Here is a 27,894-nt window from a genome sequence, read left to right as displayed (position 1 = left end):
TTAGTGAGCCTGGCTGAAGGTTTATTAATTTTGTTTATCTTTTCAAAAAACCAGCTCTTGGTTTCATTGATTTTTTGTTCTGTTGCTTTTTTCATCTCTATTTATTTCCTCTCTGATCTTTCCTATTCCCTTCCTGCTGCTGACTTTGGGGCTTTGTTTGTTTTTCTTTTTCTAATTCCTTTAGATGGTAGATTAGATTGTTTATTTGAGATTTTTCTTGTTTCTTGAGGTAGGGATTAATCACTATAAACTTCTCTTAGAACTGCTTTTGCTGTGTCTCATAGACTTTGGAAATTTGTGTTTTCGTTTTCATTTGTCTCAAGGTATTTTCTGGTTCCCACTTTGATTTCTTCATTGATCCATTGCTTTTTTAGTAGCATGTTGTTTAGTCTCCCCATGTTTGTGTTTTTCCATTTTTCTTTCTGTAATTGATTTCTAGTTTCACACCATTGTAGTTGGAAAAGATGTTTGATATAATTTCTATCCTCCTAAGGTTGTTGAGACATGTTTTCTGGCCTATCATATGATCTATCCTGGAGAAATTCCATGTGCACTTGAAAAGAATGTGTATTCTGCTGTTTTGGGATTGAATGTACTGTAGATATCTATTAAGTCCAACTGGTCTACTGTGTTATTTAAGGCCACTCTTTCCTTACTGATTTTTCTGTCTGGATGATCTGTCCATTGATGTATGTGGGGTGTTAAGGTCCCCTGCTATTATTGTGTTACTGTCAATTTCTCCTTGTGTCTGTTAATATTTGCTTTATATATTTAGGTGCTCTTACATTAGGTGCATATATGTTTGTGAATATTGTATCATCTTTTTGTATTGATTTATTTGTTATTATATAATATCATTCATTGTCTTTTATTATAAACTTTGTTTTAAAGTTTACTTTGATATGAATATTGCTACCCGAGCTTTCTTTTCATTTCCCATTGCATGGAATATCATTTTCCACCCCCTCAGTTTCAGTCTGTGTGTTTCTTAGCTCTGAAGGGAATCTCTTGTAGGAATCATATAGAATGGTGTTTTCGGTTTTGTCTTATAAAATCAGCCACCCTATGTCTTTTGATTGGTACATTTAGTGCATTGACATTTAAATTGATTGTTTGTTATATACTTACTGCCATTTTGTTATTTGTTTTCTTGCAGTTCTTCTCTGTTCATGTTCCTTTCTCTCTAGTTTTTGTATATCTATTGTAAGTTTTTGATTTCTGGTTACCACGGAGTTCATGTATATTGAACTATAACTATATCTACTTATTTTAAACTGATACTTATTTAACTCAAACACATTCTAAAAGTTCCATACATTTTCCCTCCCCCACAACAGTGCTTTATGTTTTTGATGTCATATTTTACATCTTCATGTCGATCCCTTAACTGTTTATTGCAATCATAGCTGATTTTTCAATTTTTGTCTTTAACCTATGTACTAGCTTATTTCAATTGTTGAACCACAGTCTTTAAATTTTCCTTTGCCAGTGGAATTTTCCTCCTCCTGTAATTTCTTGTTTTTTGTTGTAACCTTTTCTTTTTCACTGAAAGAAGACCCTTTAACACTTCTTGTCAGGTCAGTTTAGTATTGCTGAACTCTTTTATTTTTTGCTTCTCTAAGAAGTTATAGCTTCTTCAGTTTTGATCGATAACCTTGCTGGAGAGAGTATCCTAGGTTGTACATTTTTTTTCTTTCAGGACTTTAATTATATTACACCACTCCCTTCTGGCCTGCAGTTGCTGCTGAAAATCAGCTTATAGTCTTATGGGGTTTCCCTTGTATGTGACTCTTTTTTTTTCCTTTTGCTGTCTTTAAATCTTTACCTTTTGCCATTTTAGTTATGATATATCTTTGTATGGGTCTCTTTAACTTCATCTTATTTGAGACTCTGTGCTTACTGTACCTGGACATCTGTTTAATTCTTCAGTTTTTAGTCATAATTTCATCAAATATTTTTTGAACTCTTTTTTCTCTCTCTTCTCCTTCTGGGACCCCTATAATGTGAATGTTAGTATGCTTGATGTTGTACCAGAGGTCTCTTAAACTGTCCTCATTATTTTTAATTTGTTTTTCGTTTTGCTTTCCTGACTGTGTGAATTCCATTATTCTGTATTACAGATTACTTATGTTTTTTTCTGTATCACCTAATCTGCTATTAATCCCCTCCAGTGTATTTTTAATTTCAGTTATTGTTTCTTTAGCTCTGACTGGTTCTTTATAATATTTTCCAGTTCTTTGTTAAAATTCTCGTTATGTTAATCTGTTCTTTTCCCCAGTTCAGTTAGCATTCTTATTAGTATTGCTTTGAACTCTTTATTAGGTAAATTATCTCTGTTTCATTAGGTTTTTTTCAGGGCTTTTTTCTTATTTTTTCATGTGAAACATATTCTTCTGTCTTCTTAATTTGTTTAACTTTCTCTGACTCTATGAAATGATGTGAAACACTTATCTATCCTGATCTTGAAGGCATCCCTATGCAGTCTGCATGTTCCCAGTGCCCTTGTGTGTGAGCATCCCTATGTAGTCTGCATGTGCCCATGTCTTTGGTGGGAGAGCTGTATCTGAAGTGATCGTGAGCTCCTCTTCCTCTGTGCTGGCAGCCATCACCTTAGTGGGTGGTCTGGAATTGGAGGGGCTTGAGCCAGAGCCAGGTGCAAGTCAGGCTTCTACTGTACTCGGTGGTCATCACAGTCCAATTGTGTTTGGGGCCTGAGGGGCTGGAGCAGTAGCAAAGTTGGGTTTCTCGAGTGTGATGGCAGTCTCCACCTTGGTTTGAGGTGGAGGTGGGAGGTAGCTATGATCTGAGGGCTTGGGACTGCACTTCTGTGCTGATTTTACTTTTTCCCCAGTGTGTGCACCTTGGTTAGAGGCTGGGTCAGGGCCAGAGAGGTTGGTGCCACACCACTGAGCTGCCCCCTCCCAAATGTGAACAGGAATGCATAGGAAGCTCTTCAATGGTGGTGGACTCTTCCCTGGATCTAGCTTAGCTCCCTTGTGATTGTGCACAGGGATGCACTCTGGTGGGATAATGCTATGATTTATCATGTAGTCTGACTTATTAGGATAAAAAAATCTTACCTTTGGTTTTAAAATAAATATCTCCTCTTCTATTATAGCCAAATGTAGTAATTCACCTGTGAGCTCAACATTTAGAATTGAAAATCATTGTTTGGTTTCTCTTTGGCAACTTCCAAAAAATGAATACAGTTCTTTAACATGATTTTGAGAAATGAATATTTTCAGAATTGACCAAAGCTTTCCATTTTTGTAGAAGATAGGGGGAAGCTATCAGTGCTTTTTGGAGAGTGGCATTTCCTCAGTCATTGTTCACAAATAAGGTTGGTTAGATCATCTAGCAGGGGGTCCCTTTTTCTAATTTACACAAGGCTACTGAATGATTTAGCAGCAGGTAAGTTTAGATATGGGCTGGCCGCAGAGGCCAAGATCCTGTAAGAGCTTTGCTTGAGCAGGTCAGCATGGGTTCAGCTTTCTTAGTATTTTTACAACTATTTTCTCTCTTGTGTACTAGAAATTGGAGAAACTAATGAGACAAATTGTATTACTTCTTGTGGAAGAAGTTACTTCTTGTAGAAATTCAGTTCTACAAAGCCTTGAAAGACTGACCACAGTTCCAAATGTGGTTGGCCCAAATTTACTCACATTTGCCTTTAGATACTCAGTAAGCTCCATTTCCTTAAAGTTATGGAAGCTGAGTACTAAGAATAGTGCCCTTGAGACTCCTCCCAACACAACTTCTAGTGATGGTACCATGTATAATAGAGATTGAATGGGACTTTACCTTTCACTTCTGAGTTTTGAGTAAGCAGTCTTCAGAAGACTATCTTTAACATTTAGCAACTTAATTTCTAGACACTCATTATTTAGGAACTAAATTGCTTAGATGCTATTTTAGATGATTCAAAATACGAATTTTTAATGATATTATATAGATTTAGGGATTATGAATTGGAAGTTCAAAGTTGGTAATATTATTTAATATTTTTTAAGGATAAGTGTTTCAGTCCTGTTCAGAATGTGAGATTGAACAACACAGCATCAAATGACCTCTTACTTTCTGCTCCCTCCAAAAACTAATACTTGTATGTTTGCTAGGAGTCCTATAACAAAATACCATAAGCTGGGTGACTTAAACAACAGAAATTTATTACCCCACAGTTCTGGAGGCTAGAATTCTAAAATCGAGGTATGAGCAGAGTTGATTTCTTCTGAGAGCTGTGAGGGAGAATTTGTTAATGTGCCACTCCCCTAGCTTCTGGTGGTTTGCTGGCAACTTTTGGTGTTCTTGGTATGCAGAATCATTATCCTGATTTCTGCCTTCATCTTTTTATGGCATTCTTCCTGTGTGCTTATGTTTCTTCTCATGGCATTCTTTTATCAGTCATATTGGTTTATAAACTCACTGTATTCTGGGATAACTGCATCCTACACAATTATATCTGCAATGACCCTATTTCCAAATAAGGTCATATTCTGAGGTGCTAGGAATTAGGATTTCAACATATGAATCAGAGTGGGGAACAGTTCAACCCCTAAGAAAGCCCAAAGGTGTTTCATGAAAAGAATTGACTTTCTGGGAGCAGTGAATTCTACTGGAATAGTTGTTTCATTGAGTTGTGGTAACTGCAGTTTTCTGGGTAGTATTTGAAGCTCCATAACTAAATGCTACAGTCTATGAAATACTGCTGTTCTTGTATTCATGCTTGAGGGGAATAAACTAGTGCCTCTGAGTCTTAGCTGCCTGGACTCTCAATAAAGAAGTGAGGTCACTAAGCCAAGAAAATATAAAGTCCCCAATAGAGCAGCTCTCTGTATGTAATTCCAGCATCAATTAACAACTTCAGATACACTATTTAATTTCTAGACATGATCTTTTGCAGTTCCAGTTTTCTTTAATTTTCTAAATAATTGCTATCAGGCAAATCCAAATAAAACTGGTCTGAAGCTGAAATAAAAATATGTATCTTAAAATATAAAATATCATCTCTGTGATAAACAGTTCTCATTCTCACTAGCAGTGATTGGTCACTTTCTAGCAATCTCAGCCAAGAGATTGTAGTTAAGTGCAGAGGCAGAATGAGCTAACTACCTGCTTTCGTGTTCTTCCTTGGCAGAAGTCAGGCACTCAGTCTAGGGAAGCCATTTTCACTGTAGCCTGGGTTGGAGGGGCAAGAGGTGCCAGTGGTAAATGTCGAACTTCACACTCAGGGTCCCTCAAAAGGTGGAGAGTGTTCATAAGCCCTGAAACTGCTGATAATATTGACATGGGAATATGGAGTCTCTTCTACTATAATAACCGTTATCACACCTATTAAACATGTTTTCTTAAAAATTGCATCTTTCAAAGTCTTCTAGTGACCATTCTTTAGTGGATATATCAGACTTGCATTACCAATACATGATTTTTGATTTTTAAAAATAATCAGCTATCTAAATTTCTCGTTATGGGTTTTCTCCTCCAATCAATCAATCTCTCTCTCTCTCTCTCTCCATTTCTCCTCTCATTCCTCCTCTGTCCCCTTTTGGCACCCTTTGGCCTAATACTCATTTTGTTTTTATTCTTCTATACTTTTGTTTGTTGTGTTGCTTTTGCTCTTATCTAAGTGAGATTAAATAATACAAATATCTATCAGTATTTGCAGCAATTTTCCCCCAAAGTAATAGAGAGTTCTAATTCTGCTCTGATTGAATTGAACACCCTGTTTTATTAAACATGGAGAAAAGTGTAGATAATTCTACTAATTTGTAAGTGACTCTAACTAGTTAATATTTTCATTATTTTTGGAGGATTTAACATATTTTAGTTTGTATGAAAATATGTATTTTGGTTACAGTATGAACCAGAATAATAAATGAATCAGAGAAAGAAAACTTTATGCAGTTTCCTCTCCTTTTTGGAGGTGGGTATGGGAGGGTGGTTTGGGTTTTTTAGTTATCTATGGAAGGGGTACTTGAAATTTTAAAGCATTGTATTTCTGAATTAGTTCATTCCTTCATTTTGGCCATTGTTCATTGTCATATTAGCAGAGAAGTAGATTCTCACTGAGAGTGTACAACACTTGCTTAATGTGAAAGCTCAGTATCAGTGTCATTTGAGATAAAGGAAGTGTCTACATGATTTCTGGTCTTTGAGATCGTTCTTGTAAAATCTACTGAAGTGATATTTTGCATTTATAGGTCTAGAGATCTTTTAAAGATTGCAGTTAGAAATGTTTTCCATGATTATTCCTATTTTAATTTGATAGGAATAAGAGATCCAAAGAAATTCTGTTTTTGAACTAATTTTTTATAGATTTCACTTGGGATGAACAGAGAGAGAGAGAGAGAGAGAGAGAGATGAGTTTTGTAATAAAGCAAACAAAAAGTACCTACTCACAAGGCAAGAGGAGAGAATCCAGCTGCTTCTAGTTTTGTATTTACGTTTGCTGTTGCAGGTGGAGTAGAAATTAGCCAAATAGGGTACTTCCAGCAAACTTGATTCTGTTGGTATTTACCTCATCTCTCAGAATTTAGTGTCCATGCAATTCAGCCAAGGTGCTTTTGTTAAATATGCCACATGCCTATTTCCCTTTCCCCCCATCACTGATTTAGTAGATCTGGGTGATCTGAAATGTGGGCAACATTTTTTCTTAGTTGGAAGCACTCTGTATTTCTGTCTCTTGATAGGTAATTTTTATCAGGTAACTCATTCTGAAAATGGATGAGAAAAAGTTGCTTTTTAGCTTTCCATATGACTGATTTAATGCACACAATGTTTTTACACAGTTGCTTACACTATAATAAATGCCAGGAGGTGTTTGTTATTGGGGTGGGGGAAAGTTTAGCTTTATACTGTTAACCTGGCTTGGAGACTTGCACTTTCACATGACCTTTCTCAACAGCAAGATTGCTGCCTCTCATCCTGCCTGTGTGAAATTTTAGAGCAGCCTCTGCCACTGACTCTTTTATAACAACTTTTTATTTGTCTTTACCAGACTTTTAGGAATACATTGTCAGCAAACAAGCAACCCAAGCAGGTTTTTAACACTGAAGAAGGGACTGGTTATTGGTAGATCTTTCATGCATTTTAATTGTAACTGAAATATCTTGTACTTCTTAAAACAAAATATTTGATGTAAAACTAGAGTTTATTTATTTTAAAGAGATTAAATTTAACTTTAAAATAGTAAAGGTTAAACAGTAGAAAGTACTGATATGGGAACCAGATTGCCAGGCTCCATAGTGTGAATAATTAACTGGCCTAATGTTCAGGTAATCTAGGTTCTAATGCCAGCTCCTTCCTCAAATCTTTCTGTAGCTTGTCAAGTCCATTATGCTCAATCAAATGGCTATCATTAAACCGTGTAAACTTGAACGGATTATCAGAACCTAGCTGAACTGATCTTGGAGAGGCAGCAGTGAGCAGTGGCTTAATTCCCTGCCCAGGATTTGAACCTGGGTAGCCTGGATGAAAACCAGGAACTTTAGCCACCAGACCATCAAGGGCTAGAGGCTAGAAGTTATTTCTCCTCGGCTCTCGCCCCCAGTGAAAAATGCATTTCTCATGGAGGCAAAAACTGTAAAAACAGGTACAAAGTTTATTATTAGAGACATGGCACAACAAGTGGGATAGAACACAAAGAAATTGTTAAGATAGAAGCGAGGCAGAGACGCACACCCAGAGAGAAAGGGTGTGGGCGTCCTCCCTAATGAGGAGGAGAGCAGTAAAGAGGCGGTTAAGTCACTTATATAGGGCAGTTCTTCAGGGTCTTTGTTTATCTTTGGCCAATTATCTGGTTTCTTTTTCCACACCTGACCTGCCGTAGGACGCTTCCCAATATGCACGCGCAACTTTTTTCCATAATGGATTTCAGCCCAGGGGTGGCCTTAGCATCACATATTATGGGGTGGTGCCCCCTCCTTTTTGAGCCTTTCTGCGCATGTGCAGTGTCTCCCTTGCCCCAAGGATGGGAAATGCATGACCTCTTGATCTTTACTCAGACAGGGTTTAGCCCCTCTCTGTTCCTGCCATGACTGTTATCTTAGAGTGTCCTCAGGAGACAAAGCCTAGCTATTTACCCTGTTCTGTTGTTATTTCTATTTCAAAGTACAGACAGGAGGCTGGTTGTAAATATCTAACCTGGAGCCCACCTATCTCCTGTCTCAGGAAATGTAAACAGGAGGCTAGTTGTAAGTGTCCAGCCTGAAGCCCATCTCTTTCTCTCCCCAAGGAATGTAAACAGGCGGGCAAGTTGTAAATTTCTATCCTGGGGCCCATCTATCTCCTGCCTCAGAACTAGCTGTTTAATGCCAAGGATCAGCGGCAAACAAGATCACTTTAATCAATTTATCCTCATGCATACTGTGGTCACGTTTAAATAGCTAGTGGTAATTTAGACATGTCTAGGAAAATTTTCTATGTGCCTGTGACAAACTGTGCAGGCAGTAGTATCTAAGGAGAACAAAAATGAACAATTTTAAGGTACACCTTACTTATTCTTTGAATAAATGAAGTTGATTATTTTTCACTCTAAGAAATTGTACGTGAATATAGGCTGGGGTCCAGTTATGAGAGATGCATGGATTCACACACTGGCCCAACACTGGGATACACAATCTTAGGCCAGCCAGCTAGCCAGACAACCAGGCACCTTTGAATGTGTGCATCCTTTTTGCCCCAGCCTTAATTACCTTTCATGTCAGGCTTCTTATCTGTCAGCGGTATTGCTACTAGTTCTGCCTATTTCACAGATGCTATTGTGTGAATAAAATGAACTTGTGAAAATGATTCTCACTTTTACCAGGAAGACACTCTGAGCTAATGTCTTCTTGTAGCCATCTCTGTAATCAAGTACAAAGTAGTAGGCCAAAAAGAATGGTTTTAGAATTGAAATGTAAATATGAGCTAATGAGTAAATTTTCTGTTTTTTAGGACAATGATGCTAGTCTTTCACTGAGCAAGTAGAATAATTACATCATAATTCCTTTCATCATTAAATAAACCAATATCCATTCTACTTTGTAATGGACTGTATCTTGGGGTTATAAGATGGTCCTATTTACTGTGGTTCTTCTTCACAGGGTTGGCCTTTGCTGTTCTCTCATCTGTGCACCCCGTGTTTGGTTTGTATGGGTCTCTGTTTCCTGCCATCATTTATGCCATATTTGGAATGGGACGTCATGTTGCCACAGGTAATAACTTCTGTCTATGCTTATGCTTCTCATATTACTAATGAAGGGGACTCAAGTGATCATTTGTTATGGATTACATTTCCAATGTAATTCTTACTTTATTACTGAAAATATTAGGGCAAATATCATCAGCAAATAATATCAGCAAATATTAGGGCAAGACATTTAACTTTCTGTGCCTCAACACATACTGTGATCTATTGCTATATTACTATGTAACCAAGGTTATTGTTAGAGAATCTGTTCATTTTTAAGTTGTAAAAAGACTGTAAGAGAAGGATAAATGTTCTGAATTTACAATGAAATGAAAATAAGCACTTTGAGGAAAAGACTATAAAATTTAGTTACTCAAATATTAAAAATTATTTTCCATGTAATTAATATTTAGATTAAACAATCTTTTAAGTTCTTCCAAGCTAGGTTCTACAATGCCCTCTAATTAGTATATCTCTTACATTGCCTAGCATTTCATTACCAAATAAAATGTGAACAAGTAATCTGATAATAGAGCAGCCTGGTTAAAAACAAGGGCTTGGAAGTTAGATAGACTTGGGTGTGTGTCACATTTGGTGTTTGCTATCTGCATGAGCTTGGGCAAAGTTTTAAAGGCCTATTTGCTGCTTTCTTGATAGTAAAATGTCAAAAAAATCATGATTGTATTGATGAGATAATTGATGTACAAGTGTCTAATTTATTACTTGCTACATAAAAATTAATAAAAGCTGCTATCATTACAAAAATGATACCTTAATCTTAAATATTATGGTAATAATAATAAAAGTACTCAAGGGGAAATATCCATAGAGGCATTTTTATCCATTTTGTTTATGCAAGATATCAGTCTATAAGCAAGTAATACCATTTTGTGTCTATTTCTTCAGTGGTCAGTTTGTGTTATTGAAGAAAACTTTATTTCCTACAAGAAAAATTTATTATCCCATAGTTTTAAAGATCAGATGTTTGAAATGAGGCCCACAGGGCTAAAATTGAGATGTCAGTAGAGCTGCATTTCTTTCTGGAGGTTCTAGAGAACAATTTGGTTTTCTTAACTTTTCCAGCTTCTAGAGGCTTCCTGAATTCTTGGCTCAAATGCTTCATTTTCAGAGCCAGCAGGGAAATCTCTTTCTGATTATGATCTTTTGCTTCCATCCTCCATGTTTAAAGGACCCTTGTGATTACACTGGGTACACCTGGACAATCCAGGATAATCTTCTTATCTGAAGGTCAGTTGATTAGCAACCTTAGTTCCATCTGCAACATTAATTACCCTTTGACATGTAACATAAGGTATTTACAGGATGTGGATGCATTTGGAAGGCCATAATTCTGCCTACCACATTGATACATGCATTTTCTCATGCAGAAATTAACCCATAAAATAATGTCTTATTTATGTAAATTTGGCTTCTTATGTAATCAACTTTGTCATGGAGGATAGGATCAACAATTATCAGACATTTACAACACTGCTACCTAAAGTATGGTCCACGAACCAGCAGGATCAGTTTTATGTGGAATCTTGCTAGAAATGTAAAATCTTGGTTCTCACTTCAGATCTATTCAATCAGAATCAGCATTTTCACACAATCTTCAGTTTTTTAAAAAAAACTTATCTATCTATCTACACATGTATGTGTATATATGTACTTAAATTTGAGAACCTTAGATGTACTATTTATTAGATGCTTTATTAAGAGCTTTACATATGTTATTTTATCTTAATAAAATTATTTTAAATAGACGTCATTATTTGCATATTTAGGTTAAAAATACCTCTTCATTTCATAAAGTTTTCTGTGACAGCACAGATTAAGTTGTAGGTGGATTACAACCCAGGTGTGGCCAAATCTGAAGCCCAAGCTTTTCCTCTTTACAACCAGCTGCTCAAGAATGCAGTTTCCTTTAGTGTTGATGTAAAGGGAGAAAAGCACAATAATGAATTAGAAGTTCTTGAAGCCTATTACATTCAAAATTTCCTGCTCCCTAATTTCCTAGGGAAATTTATTTTCATTCTTCAAAACATTTAAATATGTCATTAGCAAGAAAAAGCAGATTATTTTTAGAGCTGAACTCAAAACATCTCTGTTAAACAAAGGATAAAAGAAAAGGTAAAAAAATTTTTCCCAATAGACCATAATTACTTTAAGAAGTCAAAAATACTTAACTTGATATACCTAAGTATGTATTTACATAAACCACTTTATTTCCTAAGGAATCATAAACATTTTACTGGTGATATGGTTTTGAAATTGCCATTTATATAAAACTTTGTATTTAACAAATATTATTAACAGCTATAAGAATCTTGTAGTCTACTAGGTAAATAATATACATTTCAAAATACATATAATTTACAGACTTTACTATAGATACTGTATAGCACAATAAATGCTTAAAGCATTTTATTTCTGCATAAGCACTTCTCCAAAAGACAGAGTCATCTGGACCTCCTCATTTCTCTTTTTATCCCAACAGATTTAGAATTCTTTAGAATCAGTAAAGAAGAAATGATCCTTTTTCCTCATAGTATTATATTTATATATATATATACACATTACCACTTGTATAAGGCTCTGTATTTAACAAATTTAATAATATTAAATATAATATATATATATAATATATATATCAGGAGAAATATACAAGCTAATTATTTTTGACCTTCCTATGATCTTAATTATAGGAACCAACCTAAATTTTCTGCAAACATTTAGTATAGAGAACATATTTTTCTTTTAAATAATATTATTGTACTTTCTTTTGGTGTATATATGTGTGTGGGAATGCCTACTTCCATTTTACTATTTTACTATTAAGAGATTGATGTTGCTTTCATAAAGAAAAATCACTTTATCTGGGATTTTACCTCTAACTCAGGTAATCAGAATGCAATAATGAATTACTAAATGCAATAATAAATAATGCTTGAGCTATCTTTAAAAGCAAATAATTCAAAAGCTAGAATATAAAGACACCAAATATGCTGTATTTTTAACAGCACAATTTTCTTATTTTAATTTAAAATACCTATATATTTTAAAAAGGAATAAATCATTGATTGTTTCTTGTGACTTGCAAAGAACATAACTTAGAATAAAAAGGAAAAGAACAGAAACTTGGGTATCAATCCAGTGGAAAAAAAATTGTTGAAGATAACCCATATGTGACAATTTGTAGGATATAATTATCTTCTAAATTAGAGAAAAAAATTTTAAAGAGAAAAATATGTTCATTAATTTAGAGAAAAGATTAGGGAGACCATAGAATACTCTGTAGAAGAAAAGAAAATAAGCAAACAATTATTTACCAAATGTGGTAGGAATTGTGACAGATATTTTTATATATGAAATATCATTTAATCTCTACCCATATTTTGTAGCTATATATTTTATCATCATCTTACAAATAAGCAAGCTGAGAGAGGTTAGGTAACTTGACCAGGAATTTGAACTTAGGCCTGTCCAATTCTGAGGCCCCAATTCACTTCCTATTAGGTCTTGCCACCCACTCTTAAGCTACTAGATGGGTTTAGTGGTATTTAAGGATACCACTAGTAGGTTTAAAGCCTAACCAGAATGAAAAGTTGAGAAAGTGAAGGAAAGAGCGGAGGAGTAGTAGGGAGGAGATAAAGACAAAGCAAGACCAATAAGATAGAGAAGGTAAAATGTCATTCACAACATCATCATATAGTCACCAGCAGCCTCAACATCCTTGATTGTTCTCAACTGTCTCAGAAACAGAAAAGTGTCATCCTTTGAAAAGAGGCAATACTCCCATAACCATGTTGGCACAGTAGGTAGCCCCATATCCATTGCTGGCAATGTCTCTCTCTAGAGAATTTCTTGGGATGTGACTCACACACAGGTGAGACTCACTTTTCTTTTCTCAACAAAACATTTTTGATGGCTGTTCTCTCTTACCATTCAATTCCTTCTTATCTTCTTTCAAATCTTAGGAAAGCTAGGCCTAAACTCAAAAATTAACTCTAGATCATTTTTGTTCTCAGTTCGCTAGTCATTTGTTCAGTGGCTTTTGTACAAATCATTTTGCTCTATGTTCTAGATTTAAAGACCAAAATACACACTTCTTTACTTTCAGGAATATCAGACTTTGAGAAATTCTATTGTAGCATATCTTGAAAAAATAAGGCAAGAGCAGATCCTATGGCATTTAGTACTATATGATGAGAAGAGTGATCATGACAGTTGATATTTATTGATGATTTATTGAGAATGACTTAGCTCCCTAAGAGAACTATATTCAATTTGCTCTATGTATTTATATACCATCAATTCAATGCAACAGTGAACATTGAATAACAGACTATAACAGAGCATTCTGGTTTTAATCTTATTAAGAATTACCTTTTTTAGGTGTCAGCTACATGCAATATATTGTGATATGTGGTATAGTACATTATTTCATTTAAGTCTCATCACAACCCCATTGGGTGAGGAATGATTTCTGTCTTTAGATAAAGAGATTAAGATGGTACTGAGATTTAAGGTGAGGTTTATTGGAGGCTACAATCACCATACTATTCTGAATCACAGCACATACTGCCTCGCTTATCCTGTAAAACCAAAGGATTGTCTGTGTCGGCTTTCCACTGAGACCTTGTTTCTGTCTGACTTGGCTCTCTTGCCCTATGAGGCTGAATGCCATTTGTTGAGATGCCTACATCTTGTGACAGACCCTTTTTTACACAGTGTCATTTATGACCTGGGGCATAGTAAGGTCTTTAGGTAAAGGGTTGGGGGAATGTTTGCACCATGCTGCAATTTGTTTCTTTAATCCAAAATTGCTGAACCCTCTCTTTGGGAAATGGCATTTCCCTGCCAGTGTGGCTACGTTCTCAGACATGCTGTGCCAAGATAAGAGCATCAGAACTCTTGGTGGGAAGAGGGGAACACACTGAAAATGGTCCTGCATTTGTGTGAGGCCAGGACAATTCCTGGGAAATACCTTTGAAACTTATCTAGTTACAATAGACAGAAATGATATGTTTCATCATTTTATGGGCCACAGCATGTTGTTGTTATACTATAATAAAGGTGTACTCTGTTATGAGAGCACAGGGAATGGAAAGATTTAACCTGGCCTGGGATGGATCTATGTTGAATATGGAATTTGAGCCAGACCAGGAAAGACAAGAATGTTTTCATAAGTAGATTGGAGGAGCAAGCATTTCAGTCAATGAGCCCCAGATTCAGCAAAGAGTCATATTTTCCACTGAGCCTACTGAGGTCTTCATATTTATCATCTCATTTATATTCTTCTCAAACTCTAAAATATAGGCATTATTACCCTCATTTTATGGATGAGGCGATTTAGACTCAAAGTAATGTGCTCTAAATCGTGATAGTGATAAATGGAGGAGCTGGATTCAAATCCACACCATGATCTTAATCCCTGTCCTGAGGACATTCTCTATGTAGGTCTGCAGAGAGGTAGGAAAATGTATGGCTTAGGAGGAAATAGCAAGTAGATGGCGTGGCTGTATGTGGAAGAAATATGTGTATATAAAAAGGTGGGTTTCTGTTTATTCCATGGAGTGAAGGGTGGAATAGTGGGGGTGCAGAAGAGAGTGCTTCTAATAGATCTGTTTTGGTTTTAAAACATGGATTCAACTTTAATGGTGGAATCCAATAATGTTTACCGAGTCTGTTACTAACAGAAGATCCCCCCCCCACCCGCTTTAGGCACGTTTGCCTTGACATCCTTAATATCAGCTAATGCAGTGGAACGGCTTGTCCCTCTGAACAGTCAGAACCTTACCACACAGAGTAACACAAGTGTGCTGGGCTTATCTGACTTTGAGATGCAAAGGATTGGTGTTGCTGCAGCTGTTTCCTTCTTGGGAGGTGTGATTCAGGTAAGTATACTGAAACTTGGGAATAAAGAAAGGGAGACAGTAGCAAAGAAAAGGCAATTGGTGCTTTATTTATTAAAGTCAACTTTTCTTGTCAATTGAATTTTTCTTCCAGTTTTATTGAGATAATTGACATACAGCACTATATAAGCTTAAGGTGTACAGCATAATGATTTGACATACATACATCATGGAATTTAAGTTTAATGAACATCCATAATCTCATATAGATACAAAATTAAAGAAATAGAAAAAAGTATTTTTTTCTTGTACTGAGAACACTTAGGATTTACCCTCTTAACAACTTCCATGTATAACATACAGCAGTGTTAATTACATTTATCACATTGTACTTATTTATCTTATAGTTACATAATATAGTTATTCAATATTGCTATATATTTCAAAATAATCACCATAATAAGTCTAGTTAAGATCTGTCACCATACAAAGATATTACATGATTATTGACTATATTCCCCACACTGTGCATTTCATACCTGTGACTCATTTATTTTGCAACTGGAAGTTTGTACTTCTATTTTCTTTCACCTATTTCTTTCCTTTCCCCACCCACCTCCCTCTGGCAACCACCTATTTGTTCTCTCTATATTTCTACTTCTGTTTTGTTATGTTTATTTATTGTTTTGTTGTTTAGATTCCATATATAATTGAAATCATACAGTATTTGTCTTTTCTTGTCTGACTTATTTTACTTAGCATAATACCCTCTAGGTCCATCCATGTTGTTGCAAATGGCAAGATTTCATTATTTATATGGTTGAGTAATATTCCATTGTATACATAGACCACATCTTCTTTATTCCTTCTTCTACTGATGGGCATTTAGGTTGCTTCCATATCTTGGCTATTATAAATAATGCTGCAATAAACATAGGAGTGCATATATCTTTTCTAATTAGTGTTTTCATTTTCTTTGAATAAATACCCAGGAGTAGAAGTGCTGGATAATATTGTATTTCTATTTTTAATTTTTTGAGGACCCTCCCTAATGTATTCCATAGTGGCTGCACTTATTTACATTCCCACAAATAGTGGACCAGGGTTCCCTTTTCTCTGCATCCTCACCAGCACTGGTTATTTGTTGTCTTTTTGATAATAGCCATTCTGACAGATGTGAGGTGATATTTCATTGTGGTCTTGATTTGCATTTCCCTTATGATTAATGATGTTGAGCATTTTTCATGTGTCTTTTGACCAAATGTATGTCTTCTTTGGAAAAATGTCTGTTCAGATCCTCTACCCATTTTTTAGCTGGGTTGTATGTTATTTTTTATGTTGAGTTCTATGAGTTTTTTATACCTTTTTGGATATTAAACCATTATCAGATATACTGTTTGCAATATCTTCTCCCGTTCAGTAGGTGACCTTTTTGTTTTGTTCATAGATTACTTTGCTGTACAAAACTTTTTAGTTTGATGAATCCCATTTGTTTATTTTTGCTTTTGTTTCCCTTGTCTGAAGAAACATATCCAATAAAAGTATTACTAAGGCCAATGTCAAAGAGCATACTACCTGAATTTTTCTTTTTAATTAAAAAAAAAAAAAAACAGAACCAAAGAACATAATGCCTGTTTCTAGAGTTTTATGGCTTCAGGTCTTACATTTAAGTCTTTAATCTATTTTGAGTTAATTTTTGTCCATAGTGTAAGAGAGTAGTCCAGTTCGATTCTTTTGCTTGTAGCTGCCCAGTTTTCCCAACCCCATTTATTGAAGAGGCTGTCTTTTCCCCATTGTATATTCTTGCCTCCTTTGTTGTAGGTTAATTGGCCATATAAGTGTGGGTTCATTTCTGGGCTCTCTATTCTGTTCCATTAATCTATGTGTCTGCTTTTGTGCCAGTAACATACTGTTTTGATTACTGTAGCTTCGTAGTATAGTTTGAAATTGGGAGTGTGATACCTCCAGCTTTGTTCTTTTTTCTCAAGATTGCTTTGGCTATTAGAGGTCTTCTGTGGTTCCATATAAATTTTAGGATTATTTGCTCTAGTTCTGTGAAAAATGCATGCCATTGGGATTTTGATACAGATTGCAATGAATCTGTAGGTTGCCTTGGATAGTATGTCCTTTTAACAATATTAATTATTCCAATCTATGAACATGATATATCTTTTTAACTGTTTGTGTCATCTTTATAAAAAATATTTTATTTATTTATTTTTTATTTGGTTGCACTGGGTCTTAGTTGTGGTAGGCGGGATCCTTAGTTGCAGTTCATGGGCTCCTTGGTTGTGGCATGAGAATTCTTAGTTGCGGCATGCATGTGGGATCTAGTTACCTGACCAGGGATCGAACCCGGGCCCCCTGCATTGGGAGTGTGGCATCTTACCCACTGTGCCACCAGGGAAGTCCCTGTTTGTGTCATCTTCAACTTTTTCATCAGTGTCTTATAGTTTTCTGAGTACAGGTTTTTACATCATTAGTTAGATTTATTCCTAGGTATTTTATTCTTTTTGATGCAATTGTAAATGGGATTGTTTTCTTAATTTCTCTTTATGATCATTCATTGTTAGTGTATAGAAATTTAACAGATTTCTGTATATTAATTTTGTATCTTGGAACTTTACAGAATTCTTTGTAGTTTTTTGGTGGTGTCATTAGGATTTTCTATGTATTTTATCATGTGATGGACAAACAGTGACAGTTCTATTTATTCCTTTCCAATTTGAATTACTAACTTTTTTCTTGTCTGATTGCTGTGACTATGACTTCTAATGCTATGTTAAATAAAAGTGGTGAGAGTAGGCATCCTTGTCTTATTTCAGATCTTAGAGTAAATGCTTTCAGCTTTTCACCATTGAATGTGATGTTAGCTGTGGGGTATATAGGTTCTTTTTTATGTTGACGTATGTTCCCTCTATTCCCAGTTTGTTGAGAGTTTTGATCAAGAATGGGTGTTGAATTTTATGAAAAGCTTTCTCTGCATCTGTTGATATAATCACAATTTTTATTCTTCACTTTGTTTATGTGGTGTATCACATCAATGGATTTGCAAATATTGAACCATCCTTACATCCTTGGGATAAATCCCACTTGATCATGCTGTATCATCCTTTTACTGTATTGTTGAACTGGGTTTGTAAATATTATGTTGATGATTTTTGTATCTATGTCCATCAGTTCTATTGGCCTGTAATTTTCTTTTTAGTTTGATACCTTTGGTTTTGGTTTCAGGGTGATGCTGGTGCTGTAGAATGAGTTTGAAAGCACTATTTCCTCTGCAATTTTTTGGAATAGTTTGAGAAGGGTAAATGTTAGCTCTTCTCTAAATGTTTTCTAGAATTCACCTGTGAAGCTGTTTGGTCCTGGACTTTTGTTTCTTGGTAGTTTGTTTTTTATTTTTTTTAATGGATTCAATTTCATTACTGGTATTTGGTCTATTTGTATTTTCTATTTCTTCTTGGTACAATCTTGGGAGAGTGTACATTTCTAGGAATTTGTCCATTTCTTCTTGGTTGTCCATTTTATTGGCATATAGTTTTTCTTAGTAATCTTTTATGATCCTTTATCTTTTCAAAGAACAAGCTTTTGGTTTCATTGACCTTTTAAATTTTTTTTTTAGTCTGTATTTAATTTATATCCTCTCTGATCTTTATATATATTTTTTCCTTCTGCTGACTTTGTGTTTTGTTTGTTCTTCCTTTTCTGGTTCCTTTAGGTATCAGGTTAGGTTGTTTATTTGAGATTTTTCTTGTTTCCAGAGGTAAGCTTGTATCACTCTAAAGTCCCCTCTTAGTACTGCCTTTTCTGCTTCCCATAGAATTTTGGATCCTTATCTTTTCATTTCCATTAATCTCCTGATACTTTTTGATTTCTTTTTTGATTTTTTCCTCTTTGATTTTTAAATTTTGTTTAGTAGCATACTGTTTAGCTTCCATGAGTTTGTGTTTTTGCAGTTTTTTTTTCTTGTAATTAATTTCTAGTCTCAAAGTGTTGTGGTCGGAAATGATGCTTAAAATGATTTCAGTTTTCTTAAATTTACAGAAACTTGCTTTGTGGTCTAGCATGGGATCTATCCTGAATATAGTTCAATGTACACTTGAAAAGAATGTATATTCATCTGCTTTTGGATAGAACGTTCTATATATGACTAGTAAGTCCATTTGGTATAATGCATCATTTAAGGCCACTCTTTTTGAATTTCTGTCTGGATGATCTATTCATTGATTTAAGTGGGATGTTAAAGTCTCCCACTATTATTGTGTTACTGTCAATTTCTTTCTTTATGTCTGTTAATATTGGCTCTATGTATTTAGTTGTTCCTATGTTGAGTGCATATATATTTACAATTGTTATATATTCGTGGATTGATCCTTTTATCATTATGTAATGTCCTTTTTTGTCTCTTATTACAGTCTTTGTTTTAAAGTCTATTTTGTCTCATATAAATATTGCTACCTCATCTTTCTTTTCATTTTCATTTGCATGGAATAACTTTTCCCAACACCTCACTTTCAGTTTGCAGGTGTCTTTATTTTTGAAGTGAGTCTTTTGTAGGCAGCATATATATGGGTTTTGTTTTTTTATCCATTCAGTGACTCTATGTAGAGTGGAGTTTTGATTGGAGCATTCAGTCCATTAACTTTCAAAGTAATTATTAATATTTATCTACTTATTGCCATTTTGTTAATTGTTTTCTGATCGTTTTGTGGTGTTTTTGCTCCTTTATTCTTCTTTTGTTCTCTTCCTTTGTGATTTGATAACTATCATTAGTGTTATCTTTGGATTCCTTTCTCTTTTATTGAGTGTGTATCTATTATAGATTTTTGGTTTGTGGTTACTATGAGGTTTATGTATAGCAACCTCTATATGTATATGTGATTATTTGGGGTTGTTCATTTCTTAAGTTCAAATGCATTCTAACAGTCCTGCATCCCCCACCCCACATTTAATGTTTCATATTTTACAACTTTTAAAAAATATCCCTTAACTACTTATGGTGGTTTAGATGATTTTACTACTTTGGTCTTTAAACCTCCCAACTAACTTTATATGTGGTTGATTTACTACCTTCATTATGTATTTGCCTTTACCAATGAGATTTTTTTCTTCCTCAATTTTTATGTATCTAGTGGTCTTTTTCACTTGGGGAAGTCCCTTTAACATTTCTTGTAAAGCTGCTTTGGTGGTGTTTAACTCTTAGTTTTTGCCTGTCTTTAAAACTTTTCATCTCTTCATCAAATCTGAATGACAGTCTTGCCGGGTAGAGTATTCTTGGTTGTAGGGTTTTCTCCTTCCTCACTTTAATTTATCATGCCACTCCCTGTGGCTTGTATAGTTTCTGCCAAAAAGTCAGCTGATAGCCTTATGGGAAGTCTCTTTTACATAACTAGTTTCCTTTCCCTGCTTATTTTAATATTTTCTCTTTATGTTTAATTTTTGACATTGTTATTTTAATGTGCCTTTGTGTAAACCTATTTTGGTTCATCTTGTTTGGAACTCTCTGTGTTTCCTGGACCTTGATGTCTGTTTCCTTTTCCAGGTTAGGGATATTTTCAGCCCTTATTTCTTCAAATAAGTTCTCTGCCCCTTTCTCTCTTCTTCTGGGACTCCTAAAATGTGAATGTTAGTATGCTTGATGTTGTCCCAGAGGTCTCTTTAACTGTCCTCATTTCTTTTTATTCTTTTTTCTGTTCAGTTTCAGTGAATTCCACTACTCTGTCATCCAGCTTCCTAATCCATTCTTCTAATTACTGTTGATTCCTTCTAGTGTGTTTTTTTATTTCAGTTATTGTATTCTTCATCTCTGTTTGGTTCTTCTTTATATTTTCTAACTCTTTGCTAAAAATCTTCTACCTTCTTACTCTGTTCATCTAATCTTCTCCTGAGTTGTCTGAGAATCTTTATGATCATTACCTTTAAGCTTTATTGGGGAGGTTGCATATCTCCACTTCACTTTGTTTTTTTTTTTTTTATTGTTCCTTCATTTGGAATATATTCCTCTGTTACCTCTTTTTGCCTAATTTGTTACTTTTATTTCTATGAATTTGGTAGGTTGGCTATGTTTCCTGACCTTGGAGAAGTTGCTTTTTGTAGGAGATGTCCTATCTGTCCCAGCAGCACACTACTCTCTGATCACCAGTTCTATATATTGTAGGTGTGCCCCCTATTGAGCTGTATGCATCCTTCTGTTTTTGCAGGCTGACTACTGTAGATGGTCTGTCCAGCTTGGTTGCTAGGCCCTGCCTTTTGGGAAAACTGCCTGCTGCAGGTGGGCAGGGCCTGGTAATGATGTGGCTGTTTGCAAAGCCCCAGGTGGTCCCAGGGCTAGTGCTGGCCTGCTGGTACGTGGAACTGGGTTCTGGGGTGCGTGGTTGTGGGCCCAATAATCTTGGATGTAGTCTTGTCCTGCTAGTGGGTGGGGTCAGTTCCTGACGTGGCTGGCTGCAGTGTCTGGGGTTTCCCAAAGCTGGTGTCAGCCTGCTGGTATGTGGGGCCTGGTCCCTGGGGGTCCAGTGGCTAGTGCTAGCTCACTGGTGGGTGAAGCCAGGTCCTGGGTTCTCTGGCTACAGGGCCCTAAGGGTCCCAGAGCTGGAGTTTTCTCACTGCTGGACAGGACCTGTTCCTGACACAGTTGGCTGGGAGTCTGGGGTGTCCAAAACTGGTGTCAACCTTCTGGTGGGTGGGGCAGGTTCCTGGGGTGGCTGGTTGAGGTGCCCAAGGTGTCTCAGTGCTGACATTGGTCTGCTGGTGGGTGGGCTGTGTCATGACATCGCAAGCTGCAGGGTCACGGTGGTCCTTGGGCTGGTGTCCACCCACTGGTGGTTGAAGTCATTTCTTAAAGCTAGTGTGGGCCCACTGGTGGGTGGAGCTTGGTCCCAGGGTCTCTGGCTGCAGGGCCCTGGGTATCTGACATTGGTGTACTGGCCCACTAATGGGTGGTGCCAGGGCTCAGTGAGTCCTAGGGCTGGTGCCTGCCCACTGGTGGGCAGAGCTGGGTCCCAGGGTCTCTGGCTTCAGGACCCTGAGTTTTCCAGAGTTGATGTTGGTCTACTGGTGGGTGGGGCTGGGTCCCTATTTCTGGCTGTGAGGCATGGGGGGGTGTGGCCTCAGGCTAGTATGGTTGCACTGGTGTGTCAGCCATCTGTGGGTAGGACCTGTCCCACGGTGGCTATGGGCTCAGAGGGTCTTAATGCAGCAGTGCTGCTGGTGGTTGGGGCAGTGTCCCTGCCTGATTAGCTGCTTGGCCTGAGGCATCTTAGTACTGGTGCCTACAGGTTGGTGGGTGGGGCTGGGTTCCAGTGCTAATAAGCTAGAGGGAGGATTCCAAAATGGCCTTTGCCAGCACCAGTGTCCTCATGGTAGAATGAGCTCCCTAAAGTGGCTGCAACCAGTGTCTATGTCTCCAGGATGAGTCCCAGTTACCTCCTGCCTCTACAGGAGGCTCTCCAGGGTCAGCAAATGTGTCTAACCCAGGCTCCTTTCAAATCACTGCTTCTGCCCTAGGTTCCAGAGCATGTGAGATTTTGTGTGTGCTCTTTAAGAGTGGAGTTTATATTTCCACAGTCCTCTGGCGCTCCCCAAAATAAGCCCCCATGGCCTTCAAAGCCAAACATTCTGGGTGCTCTTCTTTCCACTGCAGGACCTCCAGGCTAGGGAACATGATGTGGGACTGAGACCCCTCACTCCTTATGGAAAACCTCTGCAATTGTAATTATCCTCCTGTTTGTGGGTCACCTACTAGGGGAGTGAGTCTCAACTATACTGTGTCTCCACCCATCTACTCATCTCATTGTGGTTCCTTCATTATATTTTTAGTTGTAGAAGATCTTTTCTGCTAGTCTTCCAGTCTTTCTCATCAATAGTTGCTCTGTATATAGTTGTAATTTTGGATGTGCCTGTGGGAGGAGGTGAGCTCAGGGTCTCCCTACTCCCCCACCTTGGCCACTTACTCTGTTGCTTTATTTTTATTCTTGTTCATGGGTTTGTCTCTCTACATGGATAAAGGGCATATGTGTTTTATCTTTATGAAAATATTGTCTACTAAATAGAGTAGTTACTTTATAAGTGCCAGTTGAATAAATGAATTAAAATCAATAAATAGAATTTACAGGGAAGGAGTTCTTCACTTTTCAAGAACAAGCTTTCTATAAAATGTTTTTTAAAAGGGAATGGCCTTCCTTGTAAGGCAATGATGTAGTCCTTGTATTCACACAGTGATCAGATCATCACCATAGGATAATGTAGGAAAAATTCCTACAATGGGAAGGAGACATGACTAGATTGCTAGGATCCTTCCCAATTTTCAGATCTTATGATTTTACTGCCTACATCAGTTAACAAATGGTATTTAGTTTGTGCCATAGACTTGCTGGTGTGAGGGTTTGGTATTCAGATCTGTACCAGTCTGCCCCTTTCAGCATCAAGCATGTTTGTTGTTGCCAGATCTGCTCTAGTCTATCCGTTTCTTCAAAATATCAGACTATGGGGGCTTCCCTGGTCATGCAGTGGTTAAGAATCCACCTGCCAATGCAGGGGACACAGGTTTGAGCCCTGGTCTGGGAAGATCCCACATGCCAGAGAGCAACTAAGCCCGTGTGCCACAACTACTGAGCCTGCACTCTAGAGCCCACGAGCCACAACTACTGAGCCCACATGCCACAACTACTGTAGCCCACATGCCTAAAGTCCATCCTCTGTAACAAGAGAAATCACCACAATGAGAAGCTCACACACTGCAATGAAGAGTAGACCCCACTCGCCGCAACTAGAGAAAGCCCTCACATAGCAACAAAGACCCAACACAGCCAAAAATAAATAAATAAATAAATAAATAAATTTAGAAGATAAAAAAATTCAGACAGTGTAATTTACTGTTTCTAATCAGTTGTCAAAATTAGATAGCTCAGAAGTGAAAATAAAATAAATGTAGACAAGTACTGACTATTAGACATGGGTTGCCTACTTGATAGCCATTTTGGCTTACTCTCTCATTTTAAACTGGCTTAGGTATACATTAACTTCCTTGGTGGCTGTTTTCTGGGTTGCTAGAGGCTCTATTTTACAGTATTACATTATTCACAAGGTCAAAGATGGTGTAAATTACAAGAAGAGAGAAAAATAGTTGATGATTGCCTGTAATTGGATGGTAGGAAGAAAAATATAACCTAGAGGGAAAGAAACATTAAAATTCTTAGAGTTACATTGCCTTCTAGCTATGTAAAAAGGATGGAAGAATTAAATATGTAAGACAAAGAACTCCAGCATTCACAGTTCCTCAGAAAACAGATCATCTGAGTGGTAGCTTTACCTAGGAGATTATCAGACTAGAAGGCCAATAGATATATTCTGTGGCTGAGTCTGTGCTTTCATGAAATACAAACCTGTTGCCTGGGTACCTTATAACCTTTGCTATTTATTTTTAACATGACATGAATGATGTCAGCCTATTTCTGAGACTTGCAAAAGCAAGGTTAGTGGCCTTTTCTTCCTAGCTTGGCCTATGTGAGTCCCCTTCATGAATCTATTATCTGTGTCCATCTCAGAAATAATCAGCCATGTGAACTGGTGATTCAGACTTGGATATGTTGCCATAGATTTGGTATAGATTTTCCTTAATTTATGTTCATTTAAAATAAAAATCTCTGTGTTAACACAGCAAAGATATTATCACTACTTCTTCTGGTCCCATTGTTATCCATTCATATTTCTCTTTGAATTTATGATTTTTCCTAGGTTTGGACCTTCTCTTATCCCATTCAGCATGGAACAAGTAGTTTTAGGAACAAGTAGTTTTAGTATTTTTTAAAACTCTAAGGGCATATATAATTAGCAATAAGATCGAGCAACCTCTTTTATTTTATTTTATTTATTTTTTGAATTTTATTTATTTTTTATACAGCAGGTTCTTAGTAGTTATCCATTTTATACATATTAGTGTATATATGTCAATCCCAGTCTCCCAATGCATCACACCACCACCCCCCTGCTGCCACTTTCCCCCCTTGGTGTCCGTACATTTGTTCTCTACATCTGTGTCTCTATTTCTACCTTGCAAACTGGTTCATCTGAACCATTTTTGTATATTGTACATATATGCATTAATATACGATATTTGTTTTTTTCTTTCTGACTTACTTCACTCCGTATGACAGTCTCTAGGTCCATCCATGTCTCTACAAATGACCCAATTTCACTCCTTTTTATGGCTGAGTTATATTCCATTGTATATATGTACCACATCTTCTTTATCTATTCATCTGTCAATAGGCATTTAGGTTGCTTCCTGGATTAATAATTTAAATGATAATAAAATATAAATGTAAATGCCAGAATTCTAGTAACATAAAAATAAATGTCTCATTTCCCAGAATGAAACTCCATAGAATCACAAGATTAAAACAAGATATTATCAAAGATAGTAAAAATAGTTTGGTTTTCATGGCCTTTTATTACTTGTAAGATCTGATCCAGAGTTACATATTTTGTCTTGTAACTTCATCAAGCATCTGCTTTCTTTTTCATTAGCTCTGATCCTGGACATGTGACCTATATTTTAGCCAATTTTTAAACAAATGGCTGGACTTTATTTGACCTCCAAAGCCATCTGTCTGTTGTCAACCAAAACCCTATGGTCTGTTGGATCTTTTGGATCCAGGTCCTCAAGTGAATATTGCAATAAAACAAGTCACAAAGTTTTTGGTTTCCAAGTACAAATATAGGTTATGTTTACAGCATATTATAGTCTATTAAGTATTAAATAGTATTATGTCTAGAAAAGCAATGTACATACCTTAATTAAATACTTTATTGCTTAAAAAATGCTAACCATCACCTGAACCTTCAGAGGCTTGTGACAGTAACATCAAAGATCACTGATCACAGATTACCATAACAAATATAATAATAATGAAAATTTTTCAAATATTGAGAGAATTACCAAAATGTGACACAGCGACACAAATTGAGCAAATGCTGTTGTAAAAATGGCACAGACTTTCTTGATGTAGGGTTGCCACATATCTTCAATTTTTAAAAGAAACACAGTATTTGCAATGTACAATAAAATGAGATATGCCTATATTAGTTCAGGAATCTGAAACCTAAGAAATAGCAAACATTATGCCAGGTAATAATTTTGTGATTAAAAAAATAATTGAGTCTGACATTTGTTGATTTTAATTATGATTATATCAAGAGGGCATTTTAAAAGAAGGCACACTCATAGAATTTCAGTCTCCTCACACTTCACTCCCCATATCCTCATCATTTCTATCCAAGTCTCACTCACCTTCTGGGGGTAACCCATCTCGTTCATTCCAGGTTTATACTTCTAGTTTTTCTTATTGCACAATGAGAAGATACATGTGTATTTTCTTATTTGCCACATTTTGTCATATGAAAGGTAGTATTCTTTTGTATTTTACTTTATTTTACAATATATCCTAGAAATCATTCCATGTCAGCTCATAGAAAGGTCCTTCATGCTTTTTTATTGCTGCATAGTACTTAATTATATAGATATATCATAGTGATTCAACACATCTATATTTGAGCATTTTGGTTGATTCCAATATTTTGCAATTGTAAACAATGCTGCTATGTATGTGCACATGAATTTTCATAATGTTAATGGTATCTGTTCAAGGTGAAGTCTTAGAATGGAATTCCTGGATCCAAAAAGTCCGTGCATATGTACATTTGTTAGATATTGTCAAATTCCCTTCCAAAGGAGTTGTAGCAGTTTGCATTCCCATGGAAATGTATGAGAGTTCCCTCAGCCTCTCCAACAGAATGTGCTGTGAGACTTTTCAATTTTAGCCAATCAGGTAGGTGAGAAATTATATTACAAGGGTAATTTGTGTTTCTTAAATTATGAGAGGTTTGACACTTTTTCATATGTTTAAGACCATTTATATCAGTTTTGTGAATTGTCTGTTCATATATCTTTCCCATTTTTCTATCACAGTTTTGGTCCTTTACCTCTCAAATTTTATGGGTTCTTTATGTATTATGGATATTAGTCCTTTATCTGTGATATATGCTGCAAATGTTTTCTTCTAATTTGACAGTTCTTCTTTAACTTTATTTTACCATTCCATTAAAAAAATTTATATAGTCAAATTGATGAATTCTTTCTTTTTTTGCCCCCAGATTTTGAGTCAGCATTAGAAATCTTTTTCCTACACTGAGTTTACAGAGGAATTCACCATATTTTTCCACGTTAATTTATTAAATTATTTTCTATTATATATATGTTTATATATAATTTTTCTTTTACATTTAGTTTCATGATCAGTGTGGAGTTTATTCTTGTGTGTGGCATGAGATGGATCTAACTTTATCTTTTTTCTACATGGCTTGCCAGTTATGCCAGCAACATTTATTAAGAAGCTCATCTTTGTTTCCATGTTTTAAGATGCAACCTTCATTATATCCATATTTATTTAGATCTAGCTCAGGACTTTCTATTCTATTCTATTAGTCTATACATAAAATCCTCGTGGCAGTACCACCCTGTTTTAGAGATGGAGACTTATAGTATGGTTTAATATCTTGCAGCAGTAATCCACCTTTGTAGTTTTTATTTCTTAGTATGTTCCATCTATTCCTATACGTTTGTTTTTCCTTATAAAATTTAGCATCACCTTGTCTAGCTCCATACAAAAGTTTGTTGATATTTTTATTGGGATTGTGTTAAACTGACATATTTATGATGTTGAGTTGTCCTATCCAATAACAGGGATGCCTTACCTTTTGTTCAACCATAATTCTGTGTCTTTCAGAAGTGTTTCCTGTCGTGGGTTTTGCACATTTATGTCAAGTTTATTCCTATGTATTTAATCATCTTTGTTGCTACTACAAATGAGG

At 36.0% G+C, this 27,894-nt stretch overlaps 1 protein-coding gene across 1 annotated transcript in view; it reads left to right on the top strand.

Annotated features, from left to right (window-relative positions):
• Nucleotides 1-27,894, top strand: part of SLC26A7 (solute carrier family 26 member 7) — a 199,116-nt gene that overhangs the window by 45,047 nt on the left and 126,175 nt on the right. Inside the window, exons 2-3 of the mRNA XM_007177491.2 lie at nucleotides 9,081-9,191; nucleotides 14,894-15,066. Coding sequence (XP_007177553.2) covers nucleotides 9,081-9,191; nucleotides 14,894-15,066 — 284 coding nt within the window. The remainder of the gene's footprint in view (nucleotides 1-9,080; nucleotides 9,192-14,893; nucleotides 15,067-27,894) is intronic.

The sequence above is a fragment of the Balaenoptera acutorostrata genome, chromosome 17 (genome assembly GCF_949987535.1).
Source record: "Balaenoptera acutorostrata chromosome 17, mBalAcu1.1, whole genome shotgun sequence".
In the NCBI taxonomy this organism is placed as follows: Eukaryota; Metazoa; Chordata; class Mammalia; order Artiodactyla; family Balaenopteridae; genus Balaenoptera; species Balaenoptera acutorostrata.
This window is presented reverse-complemented; position numbering and strand designations above follow the sequence as displayed.